The 12,799-nt window shown below is 44.6% G+C and overlaps 1 protein-coding gene across 5 annotated transcripts in view; it reads right to left on the bottom strand.

Moving 5' to 3' along the window:
* Positions 1-228: 228 nt before the first annotated feature.
* The window catches only part of LOC8032969 (endonuclease/exonuclease/phosphatase family domain-containing protein 1), a 32,011-nt gene continuing 19,440 nt past the window's right edge, over positions 229-12,799 (bottom strand). For all 5 annotated transcript variants that reach the window (XM_029966881.3, XM_042286384.1, XM_029966883.4 and 2 more), the window contains exons 9-12: positions 12,001-12,048; positions 11,513-11,614; positions 6,345-6,547; positions 229-926 (exon numbers count right to left, since the gene is read on the bottom strand). In XM_029966881.3, the coding sequence (XP_029822741.1) occupies positions 6,399-6,547; positions 11,513-11,614; positions 12,001-12,048 (299 nt within the window). In that variant the 3' untranslated portion in view covers positions 229-926; positions 6,345-6,398. The remainder of the gene's footprint in view (positions 927-6,344; positions 6,548-11,512; positions 11,615-12,000; positions 12,049-12,799) is intronic.

Genomic DNA, 12,799 nt, shown 5'->3' with positions numbered 1-12,799 from the left:
TTTTGTGGAAGATGGAAACTAGTGCAGTTATATTCAGACATGAATCAAATGGCTCACAATGCAGCTTCAAGTTTATTATATTGCTCAGGTATTCACTAGATATGGATATCAGTCGTAATATTATTGTCCAAGCATAAAATCGACTTTTGTGTGCTGGTCTCTACAAAACAATGATATAATTTACATTCTTAGACCTTCTGTGTCTTGCAAAATGGAAAACATTTGGGCCACATTTTCATAACATTTTTATTAACATTATTGAAATTCTTTACATAACACAGTTATTCATTGCACCCAATGCTGAGAATTCTTCAATCCTTCCCGGCCTTTACATTTGCAGTGGTCCTGTTGCCCAAATTTATAATTGTGGACCTCCTGTTAAGCACTTCGGGACCTGGCGACGATCGCTCTAAGTAAGCTGGCCTCTCTTGCCTGCCAGCTGTGAGGCACGACAGTTCAAATATACAGCACCACACCATTATTGTACAACACTGGGCAACACAGTCATTCGAGAAGGCTCGATCAAGATCACACTCGAGAAACACCAGCAACGCTTCTGAAGCGTTGAGTGTCGACCAACATGGGCAATGTCTCCAAGAGATCAAGTTGCTCGACTCTGGCAAAACCACCATCTTCCTCGCAGGTATCGCAGATGCTGTGCCGACATGGAACAGCTGGTAACAGTTCTATTCTGCCATTAGCTGCTAACAATGCTTCTATTGTTACGGACGACGTTTGGCTATCCATTCGGCAGACGATAGGGATTCTATGGGTGCAGACGATGCCCGGGTGCTTCATCGGTAGGTAATGTCCGACTGGCACCCTTGGGAGGTAATGCTTCTACGGCCGCAGATGACGTTGGACCGTGCCCTTGGCGGGCATCTGTCGGGTGGATGGCTTCCTTCAAGAGCTAGGACCTTACAGATCTGAAAGCAGCAGCAAGAGATACAGTCAAAATGCTTATTCAGATTTCGGACAGTTGTGGAAGTCAACATGAGTAGAGCTTGTGACAATTAACGACCAACAAAGTATTATGAACCATGTCACATTTGCAGTTACATTAGCCCCTTAACCGTCTTAGTTTAGTGTAATTTCTGAGCCTCAACTGCTTAATTATTGTCTTTAAAATTGCATTTGCTGCCTTCAAAATCAAGTTTCTAGCCACAAACAAAATGGGAGAAATCAAAAATAAATTCGGTGCTGCCATTTGTTGGCAGAGCTTCAAACTAAGCCATGAGCGAGCCTGATTCGTCCAAAAAGGTTGAGTGCGCGAATTGGGGAAAGCAGACGAGCTATACTCGTCCTGAACGGTTTGCGGACAGCTCCACATTGACAAGCTAGGCTCGTCCAAAACGGCTAAGGGGCAGGGATGGGCAGTATTTCAAATACAAGTATTTAAAATACGTATTTCAAATACTTCGTGTATTTTGCATTTGTATTTAATTACAAATTAAATAATGTATTTTATGTGTGTATTTAAATACGAAAACGTGGGTATTTCAAATACAATTGTAATTAAATACAATTTTTTGGGCGAAAATACATCCCTCAAATTTATTGTCACTGTCCAGAGCAGGAAGAAAACTACGTTCTGCACCGAATGCAGTGTCTCTCAATCAAGCACAAGCGTTTAGTGACTTTGTGATTACGGTGCTAGTCCAGGGCAAGAATAGTGATGAAATCGTAGTTCACAGGCAGACTGGCTAAATAAGTGCCTGTGACAACTTGTGATGCTTTCCAGCCTGATTTCCATCCATTTTTTGCCTGGAACATTCTAAATGCGCGGATCGTCCAGATTTTCGTAACTGGTGCGAGTTGCAACAATAAGAAATTCTCTAGCTAGTGCTATGCGTCTTGGTCGTTTCGGTCCTTTGTTGGTCTATACCAAAATGTAATCGACAAAGAAGCTGCTTGAAACTCTGTACTTTTTCACCTATTACGTCCAAGCTGATTACAGTTTTTTGTGATTATATTTCTATTATGTTACTAGAGCCTCGCACACTAACTCCCGAGTGTGCGATGCAAAATTAAAATGAGATACTCAGAAACCCGTTGCAGGTGCCCTGAAGTCGCTGACGCAAATTTTGAGGAATGTATTTGGAAAAGTATTTGGAGGAGACCAAATACATTTGGTTGTATTTGTATCTTGTACTTAAATGCTTTTTTGGAAATGTAATTAGATTTGTAATTAAATACATTTTTGACGAAGTATTTTGTATTTGTATTTCGATACATATTTGCATGTATTTTGCCCATCCCTGCTAAGGGGTAAAGAAGTAACCTCAAATGATTTGCGAATAGGGTTTGCTATTTGATTCAATATGCAGCACACTTTTACCGTTCAAATGTATTTGAGCTCTTAGAATATTTGAAAATTATGAATAAAGTCTTCAGAATGCTCCGATTTCTCGCATCAAGCTCACAGCTTCGCACTAAGCTTCACTGCTTTGCACCTGAGTGCTAGGAGAAACAGCTGACATAGCAGAGCATCTCGGTTGGCTCGATGCTCAAAGGAAAGTGCAAGGAAAGAAAACTTCAAGTTATATTCAAATAAATAAGCTAGTCATTGCCTTGCTTGCCATATTAACATCATGTTTCATCCAACTCATTTTAATGGGGCCTCTTTCTTTCTCAACAGAAATATGTGAAATGCTTCCCACGTAATAAAATAATTCCTTTCCATAGAAGCACTTTCTAGAAAAGGTTTCTAGCCACAATACCTATCCACACTAAATTATCATTAAATGTAAAATATTTGTATTTGGAAATATTTGGGGACTCTGCAGTCAAATTTTCATAATCATTTTCGATTTGTAGTAAAAAAATGTGATTTTTGCACACCTCTACAATTGTGTCTCAAATTTAAATCACTGCAAAACCCTCAACGTTCATGAGCATTTTTTGTTCTAGCTATTTTTGCAAATTGGAAAATGTTCCAACTTTAAGGGCATGCAAATATTTTTATTGCCTACAAATGTGGATCTTCCAGCTTGCAGAATTCGAAAAATGTAATGATTGCAAATGTGACCTGTCTGCCTACGACAGGAAACTCTTGGGTCATAATACTATCAGTGGTGTACACGGGGGGGGGGGGGGGGGGTAAGTAGGGTGAAGTGGAGGCAATGGGGCCGTGCCCCCCCCCCCAAAAATTTGCAGGCTAGAGGGGGGGGGGGGTTGGAAAAGGTCAATGCTTAGATGAACCCTCCCAAACAAAAGAATAACAAAAGGAGCAGACGACGCTTAGCCCTATTCTTGATACTGTGAGGAAGTAATGGAACCTTTACCAGCTTTCTTTTTTTTCCTTCGGATGTTTTCTATGTTTATTACCTCTGAGCCTCGTCCTTCTGCCGCTCATGGTTATACTCTGTTTCACCTTAAGATGTACCGCAGGAAAGGCTACAAGCGCGAGCTCCTTGCTCTAGGACACATATCGGCGGCACAAGCTCTCGTGCGTCAAAAGCAGCTGCCAACGCTAAGAGCTCGCGCTTCTAGCCTTTTCTGCGGTACAACATAAGGTGAAACGGAGTATAGTAGAAAGGTCTCATTATATTAGAGAAAGGGACAAATGCAGCAACAAACAAGTGACACGAAATGAAGTTTCTACCGAAAGCAAACACCCTCTTATCCTTCTCCTTTCTCTTTCAACATTCTGTGCCGCTGCTGTCAAGTTATCTCAGTGGTTCATTGGAGTTCAGTGTGCACGCGGCTCTCTTCCTTCTTTGTTTCTCTTTCTTCTTTTCTTTCAACAATCCACAGCTACATAAGAAACACCAACTGGTGTCATCATATCGCCCTGGTCAAGTTCAATCACAGTGCCTCGCTGTTTGATACTTGAGGCTGAGTCGTTACGCCTTCATTTTGCAACTCTAGCTGGCTATCTAGGTCACCTCTCTCCTGCGTAGGGCGGTGGGCACAATACACTGATTTTGTTTGTTGAGTGTGTATTCGTACTGCCGGTGCCGGGACGACATGCGTCCATCTTTTGACACTGTGACCCTCAGTCTTTGTAAAAGTAACCTTAGACTAGAAGGTGGTCCGAGTCAATAAAGAGATCACCGTGTCAACTGTCACTGAAACAAGCAAGACAGACACACATAGCGTTAAAAGAGCAAGTTCTTTGTTGTAATCAACTGCGTGTTGTTTCTTTATTCGAGGCGGTTAGTTTCACAATTAAGGCACAGTCCTGCTTTCTCCATACCTCTATGGGCAGGGTTAAAGTGTTAGCCTGCAAAGTGTTAGCACCACAATAGTCCCTCTCAGAAATTGGCCTCCTCCCGAATTCTGCCGACCGTCCTGGCCATGAATACGCCACTGAAGCTTCAGTTGTGAACCGTCACTGCGAAATGTGCAGACGGCTCGAATATTTCCACGCAGAAGTTGTGTATCCTTGTGTCTACAGATCTGTACGATCTCAAGAAGCGCATATATTAGACGACATTGAAAGCCTTGGCCGTAATATGGCAATGAAAAGATGGGTTGCTGTTGAGGAGGAAAAGCCACTGGAAATCTCTAGAAGTGTCGGGACTGCAGCAGTAGAGAATCTTCGAGGAACCACCCAGAAACCCGAGAAATGTGGTAGGCGCTTATTTGTATATACCATATTTACTCGCATAATGAATGCACCACCCACAACAGGTACCAACATTTGGACTTTTTTTTTCCCCCTCGCGTAATGAACGCACCTCCAATTTTCGGCTCTGCGAGTCTCAAATTCCGTCCAATTTAGCTAGGCAACAAGCCGATTTTCTTTTGCCTCCAAGCGGTCAGGTCAAGTCAAGCCAAGCCAAGCCACTCTCGTAATGGCTGCAAGTGCATAGTTTCAGAGTTGCGGAAGTGATCAACCGTGAAACCGAGCGGCGTGCACACTTGACGAAGCTTGGGTCGAAGAATTGCCCAGCCCTGGACATTTTGGAATTGCCAGCCCTGGACATTCTTTGCCTATTCGATGCAATGATGTCAAAAAACACGCCATCGTCTGTGGTCCGCTTTTGGACAGTGAAATCGTGAAAGTGGTTAGGCTTAAGAACAGTCGTGTTGCTCACCATGCTGCATGAGTTTTGTAGGGCGCTTTCCTTCGACAAAAGGCACGCCGAAAGCGTCCAAAAAAGGTTCGCAATTTATAAAGCATGGCTACTGTGGCGCGCCCCCGACCAGCCATGGGTGCACCTCCATCAGTGGAGACGTGCCACAGTACCTTGCCATGTCATACTGGCACCTAATGTGACACTTGCTCGAAGAACTTTTACTCCGCATAATGAACGCCCCCCCCCCCCCCCCTCCCTCTTCAAATATGTGTCAATTTTTAGGAAAAAAAGTGCAGTCATTTGTGAGTAGATACAATATATTCTAAAAATGAAAATGACTTCCCTGTTATGAATACCCGAGTGCATGTTGTTCATTTATCATTTGAAAATCAGTGTGAAAATGTTAGTTTAATAAATCAAATATTAAAAAAAAAAAAAAATTTTTTTTGGTTGCAGGGGAGGGGGGGGGGGGCGTCTTATATTTTACTTTGTGTTCCCCCCCCTTCGAAAGGTAGACCTGCGTACGCCACTGCGTCACATGACCTGCCATGTCACACAATGACGTAATTTGAAACCATGACATCACAGAGGACCTATAAATGCTACGTATTTAAAGCGTCCTTCGGATACACTAAAGAAGCAGGCTTTTTTTTTTTTCTACAAGGAGCAAAAGTTACATTGCCAATTACATAGGCCAAGGACCGGAAGCAGCAAAAGTCATACGAGTTGTGGTTTTCTAGCAGCCAATGAGAGTACACGTCATAATGCAACTGAGCAGTTGGCACAAAGGTTGACTTTGTCTCCCTGTGGCGCCAAGTGTCCGGCAGTATGTTCAATATCAGAAATCAACATAGTAGCCCCACCTCTCACCATGACAACAGTTCAATTCGGCAGTCAGCCGAACCACCTGGCATCTCCGACCCCAAAACACCCACGCACTGCCATTTATGGCCTACTGAGCCATTAGAAAAGTAAATAAGCTACGCTTCGAGTAACAAAACATCAGCCATCTCATTATCGTTTCCAGTTTTCCGAAGCTTTCTACTAACTGCGTTTCCATTTTCCAGAAATGCTAACACAATCCGCGACATAGCGATACAACATTTATTGAACTTCCTGACACTGCACCTAAAGCTCAAAAAGTTTCATCTTTGAATCCTGACCGTCGCCAATTGCGCCTCACCTGCACAATGCCACGAAACAAAAATGCCGACAAGACGGTCGAAGAATAAAGTGTCAATACTCCGAAGCACGGCTCATCTATAGTGGCTCCGAAGACCACTGTTGTGGCAGTGCACGGAACTTTTGACAAAGTCTCACCGGAGATTATGGGACGACACACGAGACCGGATGAGGGGGTGGGGCTGCGAGGTGTCACGAGTGCGGTCCCCTGTGTGGCGTCTCTGGGGGTGTCAGCTGAAGGTCGAGCACCAGGGGCGCCAGGTCGCTCACCGCACCCCACCAGTGCCAGCCGCAGGGGATCAACGGGTGGCGCAGACCGCATTCCACGGGACGTACTCTACCTGCGTTCGTAGTCACGGTGCAGAAACGCGTCTCAAACAAGGACACGGAGAGCGTTCATCCCACAAGGAGAATCCTGGAAATGCCTTCTCCGAGCAAAGCTGGGCTTAGAGGCCGATGAGCAGTGAGAAGGGAGGAAACTCTGCCTCGATTCCCATTCGAAAAAGAGGGATATCCTCCTCCTTTCTGCGGGGAGAAGCTCGGAGCCAAGACCTCCTAGATATCGAAGCCGTAGTGCCGATAGAGATGTTGTCATCAGCGAAGGCCAATGTTGGGCACAGATTGGACACGATTGTTTCAACGTTCGGCTCAAACTTGGCTCGGAGACGAGTGCAGACGCAGCACTCGTTTCCAATCCGTGTCCAGCTCATGATGCAAAAATGTCAGCACTACGGCCTTGTCTTCTAGGCGGTGTTGCCAGAAGCCCACTCCCGTGGGGAGAGGAGGAGAAAATAGTGAGGGGGGGGACTGGAGAGAACGAAACTGGAAACCGGTTTTCTGCCCTGCAGAAGACGATTCTGTACGTTGGCCTTTAAGGAGACAACCAGACGCAGGAGGACAACTCACCCCAGACAAGGGATAATTCATTACAGGTGGTGGAACACTGAATGTGCAATTTGCAAGCACTCGGAGAAATTATAAACAACTGTTGCCTAGACCTCCCTTGCAGTCTGTCAGCTCAAATTCACCACATTAAAAACATCACGATGTTAAAAAATAATTGCTCCTAACAAATAAACAAAAAAGTCATTAACAATAAAATATAGCCATAATTAAGACCACTGAGCAAGCAGACACTCATGCACTACCGTATGTCTGGGTTCATTATGAGGCAAATTTGTTGAAATGCAACTTCTTGAAATATTTCGTGGAACTGGATCTCGCAAATTTGGGATTGAACCTAGCATTCCTGAATCTTACAGACTCCCTATATTGTGGGGTGACAATTAGCGTGATAAATTTTTTATGAATATTTGTAATTTACTAAAATTACTACTGGGTGATATTCTGAGTTTCTACAAGTTAATATCTCCTTGCAAATTCAAAATTGCTCAAAGTTCATGCATGAAAAAATTACAAAATTGTCAGAAATTCAAAGGATGGAAGAAGTCATCTCTCAAAGACATCAGAAAGCATTTTAATTGCTACAAAGAACAAAAACTTGAAATTCCAACAAAGGCATAATGTCGCTGGAAGTTCCTTGTTGCAGTCAACGGAAACATACAACCAGGTGTCTAGCGAAAATATTTAGTGTTCTTTTTCCCTGCAGCAATAAACTATACATTGTCGGATGCTTAGTTTCCACCCAAATGTATCGCTAGAGGTTCGGACCAGGGGTGAAAGCTTCAGAGCTTTCTGTTAAGTAATTCAGAAGTCATACGCTCCGTGCGGGAACTATAGGGGGCGCTTTGAACAACGTGCGTACGCCGCTAGCGGAGGAGCTGGCGTTCGACAGTGAGGCGCATTCAGCAGCCTGCGGCGCCTTTTCGCATGCGAAGCTGTGGCGGCGGAAGCGCGCACGGACGAAACTTTAGCTTTTTGAGCCGATACGTTGAGGGTGATGTTGCACGAGTGCTGGGGCAGAAGGGAATTAAGCTGTTCTCCACTTCTTATATACTGAGTCTGAGTCGTTATTACGGGTAATCTATCTAGTTGCGGTCGAAAGAGGAGTTGGAGCAGTTTTCCGAAAAGCGAGACGGCCGCCACCATAATTGCTCTGAGTGGGAAATTTATTTCGCTTGTTGCTGTAAACGTAGGACTGCTGGAACGATAATATTTGGAGGCAAATGAGATGTTCACTAACTTTGTGCACGAAGTGTGCCAAGTTTCATTAAGACAGCAGGTGTGAAAGTTATGTTTCTAATGAATAAAAAAATAAAGCTGCACGGGATATCCAATATTGGACCCAAAATGGTATGTTATAGCGAGCTGTGCAAAGTGCAGATTTGGGCACACAGGCGCTTAGAATTGACAGTAACATGACATAGCATACCAAAAAAGAGGTGGCATAGGGAAACCAGGTGGAAATTTGGTTTGGGCGGCCTAACTCAATGGGAACCGGTTTTGACCACGAAAGGGATGTCAAGAGAATACCACTGGTCGTTCGTGGTAGGTGGAGACTTTACAGGCAGGAAGGGACTAGTGAACTGCACTTCCAATTAAAACAATTTTATGAAAGGTGGTTCCAAAGCCGAGAAAACAAAGTTGTCGGCCAACACATGGTTTGGCCATCAAGGGCTTTTGCGGTCAGCTGTTGTGTAATAACCTGTTGTGCGAGGTGCTGATTTTCGGCGCACAGGTACTTTGACTTAACTCGACACAACACTTTTTATACCAAAAAGAGTTGGCATAGCGAAACCAGGTGGAAATTTAGTTTGGGCGGCGTAACTAAATGGGAACTGGTTTTGACCGTCAAAGGCTGTCAAGATAATACCACTCATCGTGGGAGGTGCACACTTTACAGGTAGGAAGGGACCAGTGGACGGTACTTCCAGTTCGAACCACTTTGCGATAGGTGGCTCTAAAGCGGAGAAGAAAAGAAGTGTTGTCTACAGAACTCGGGGTGTCAGCGTTTCCACATTCAAAAGGAGGCTGATCAAGAAAGAAAGCACACCACATAAACTTCCATACTCAAATGTCTATTCTCCAGTGATTCCGAGTTTCATTGTTGTTTTCTTTAGATTCATATGTCATTTTTTATTACCGCTCAAATCTTTCTTCATGAAGTACAGATTGCGTGCCATACTTGTCCTGAAATATCATCGACACGTACGATGGGGACGAAACTTCTTTGGAGGGCATTCCTTCAACGAAATTGGCAATGCATACCGCGAGTGTGGGATGGCATTTCAGATCGTCCCATCGGCACTAACACATGTAGGCGTTACTGGTACGAAAACAAACGCAGAGCGCAAAGCGGCAGTGTAGAATATGTCAGCCGTGCCGACAGAGTGGCAGTCATGATCGGGAGACCAAATTTCTCACGTCGTATGGCATGGGTCCATCGTTGTCGCTGTCCCACAAAACATCGGCGAGGTGAAAAACTGTGAAACTTTGTCCCCACGAGATATGACGCATCACTATTGAAGCGCTTAATGACGCAGCACAGGCAGCACTTCATGCTGTGGACCCAGCGCAACCGCACCGCTCCGACTTCAATGCGTACCAACGTCACGGCGTGGTTTCGGTTTCATTTTCTCTGGGGCTCTCACTGCCTACCTTCGGTAACGGCCGTGCGGCGGCGCGCCAGTCGCGTCGCACGGAGTGTATAAGAGATTCAATGAGAAAATAAGGCCTGTTCCCAGCAGATAACGCCATCAATCTCCACATGATCGTGGGCTGCATTTCCTCATTAAAATTTTCTCAGAATCGCTTATAACTTTTAAATGGGATAAAGGCAAGCTTTGAAACTTTGGAATCTGGTCAGGGCCACTAGCACTACATTCGGGTTGAGACTGAGCCAGTAGCAGTGTTGCCAGGTCTACTGATTTATCAGTAGATCTACTGATTCTGTTCCGGGTCTACTGATTCACTGAAAAACAAGAAAATCTACTGACTTTTTTTTTAGTAAACATATTAAAAATTTATTATATGGCCCCTTCAGTTCCCAGTGCCGCCCATCAAAGGAAACTCATAATGTCCCAGAATTAAAAACGAAGCACTGGCTAGATGGCCCAGAAGCCCGTCCTATTCGAGTGACATAGTCGTATATTCATCTATCTATTCACCCAGAGCAGGTTCGGCAGGTTCGACGGTGACATCCGGGCCAGAGCCATATATGGAGAGAGTTTGGCTAGTCTAAGATCTCGCCGTAACGTCCCTCTCCCGAGTGAGCCAATCAGCCCGCGGCGCAGAGCGAGAGGTGTTTGCGCATGCGCCTGAACTCTCGGCTGCTCCTATACAATCTACTAGAATTGCTTCGAGTTGAGCGGAGAGAGCCGCAATTTTCATTCATTCGTTCGGCGGAATGCATGGGATCGACATCCAAATTTCAGTTATTTTCTTTTATTTGGCAGGCTGTGGCAAGAAAATGATATAATCCTATTCCTCGGTGGCTTAAAAAGCTAACGAATGAAGTTTCGCCACGTTTGAACGCAAACTTTGGGTCAGGCGAAAAAGAAATAAGCCCGTAGCAGACAACGCGTAGCCTCAACAGTGCTCCGGACCAACAGCGTTGCTTCAAAAACCTTCCACAGCCCAGTGAGGAAAGATGGCAGCATGCAGAGGACTTCCATTGGACATGTTCGCGCGCACTTGCCGGAGCGTCTTGTTTCGGTTTTGTTTCAATAATAGCGACAGGTGAACGTCGCACTGTCGCCTTCATCTGTGATCCCAAAAGTGCCTCAGTCTCGATTCTAAAGAATAATCCTCGAAACAGTCAATAATGACTAAAACAAAAACATTTATGGTGTCATTTTAATTTGTCCTTCATAAAAAGTTACTTGAGAACTGGTCTTGTTTTTTTCTTTCAATTTTATTTGTGTTTATTAATATGTTATTTGTTACTCTATACTATTTCTTTGAAGTGTGTATTAATGGAGATAGCAAAACATGGCAAAACACATATTTCGTGGAATCTACTGATTTTTGTGCAAATCTACTGACTTTTTGGGGATCAATCTGCTGACTTTTTTTTTCTCCATCTGGCAACACTGGCCCAGTAGTGATGCAGTTTATTTTTATGGAACAAAAAAAAAACTGTAAATTCTTTTTCCAGACACTCTGTTCTTTGCAGTTGACTAGAAAGCACCAGAGGCCACTAGTTAAAAAAAGTAGTAGTTTCACCTTCGAAATGTCGCCACCGCCACCCCAATGTCCCCGAGCATTTATGTCCAATGCGACCTCGGATGTCGAAGTCTTTCCGAGTTAATCCGAATCAACAAAATTTTACCAGCGAGTGCTTTTGTACAGGTATTTTTTTCCGGTCAACTCGGAAACATTGAAACCCACTCACAGACGAGCCTCACCTGTGCGTTTGTGGAGCTTCTCGGAGCACCACACCTGAGTGCTGTCATGGGGCTTGGGGGGCCAAAGCAGCTTGAGCCCCATTGCCGACAGGGTCCGCACAGCTGTGGACAAACCGTCGGGGCATTGAACCATCATAAAAAAAGCAGAGCCTACCTTATTCTATGACACAAAGAGCAGACACAAATTGCCACTGTATAGCAGAGCCTCTCAGAGCCTTTCTATCGATACAAATCCTGCCGTAGTCGAGAGTATGTTGTGCAGATTTCAACAATTCAACATGACTAAAGGTGCTGTCGTTCCTCGAGAGATGCAACCGTTGCTCATGTTGCTTTTAAAAAAAGGCTAGACTGCTGCACAGCGTTTCCCTCTACAAGATCAGAGAATCGATTTCCATTTCCACTACCAGTCGTAATATTACTTCAGGGACAAAAGGCCACTTTGTACATGGAAACGAGAGAGACCCTGGAGGCCAGGTCCGCACACTGACCGTTCTCGGTGGGCGGGAGGTCGCCCATCAGCAGGACGTGCTCTTCTCCTGGAAAAAGAGAGGAGCAATGCCGAGGCTGAAAAAGAGTTGGTACCCTTTCCCCGCCATTCCCACCATGCATGGAAACCAGAAGCATACACATTAGTAAGCATGGACTTGCCAGATTTCGTTGACAAGTCTAGACACTCCAATCACTGCATCTTACATTTAAGATGGCCACACTTCCCACACTGTTTATGTACTTCCGGGTTCAAAATGTTATAATTTTGCAACTTTAATTTTAATCTGCAATTTTACAACTTTACTTTATCAACTTAACTGCAGTGCAACTTTACTAAATGACAAGCTTTAGTTTTTACCGCTTTATTTCCACAAATTGCACTTGCAACAACACACACAAAGTTTATTACCATGTTCGCACAATCCCAACGTGCACTTTTTTTCGCCACAATCGGTGCCCAAAATTACACGCACATTACAATTGAAACCAACAACTGAAATGCAAGAAAAATGCAATGCTTGGTATTAGATGGCTAGCCCCATCGCCATTGTGACCATTTGTTTGTGTGGAAGATGGTGCATGTGGACTGTGGAAGTTGGTGGTGGTCCCTGGCATCACCTTCCGAAACGAGGTGATGTGCCTGTCGTCGAACACTCGCAATTTCATTGAGACGAGGCAGTGAAAGGCCGGAAGGATGGCACTGGGGGCCCAGTCAAGCAGCCCCAATGAAGCAGTTTAGGGAGACCTGGGCTGGTCGAGCTTTGAGGCCAGAGAAACGGTGGCCAAAGCAGGCTACGA

This window comes from Ixodes scapularis, unplaced genomic scaffold (genome assembly GCF_016920785.2).
Source record: "Ixodes scapularis isolate PalLabHiFi unplaced genomic scaffold, ASM1692078v2 PGA_scaffold0__279_contigs__length_252992795, whole genome shotgun sequence".
Classification (NCBI taxonomy): domain Eukaryota; kingdom Metazoa; phylum Arthropoda; class Arachnida; order Ixodida; family Ixodidae; genus Ixodes; species Ixodes scapularis.
The sequence above is the reverse complement of the archived record's forward strand: the minus strand, read 5'-3'. Positions and strand labels throughout refer to the sequence as shown.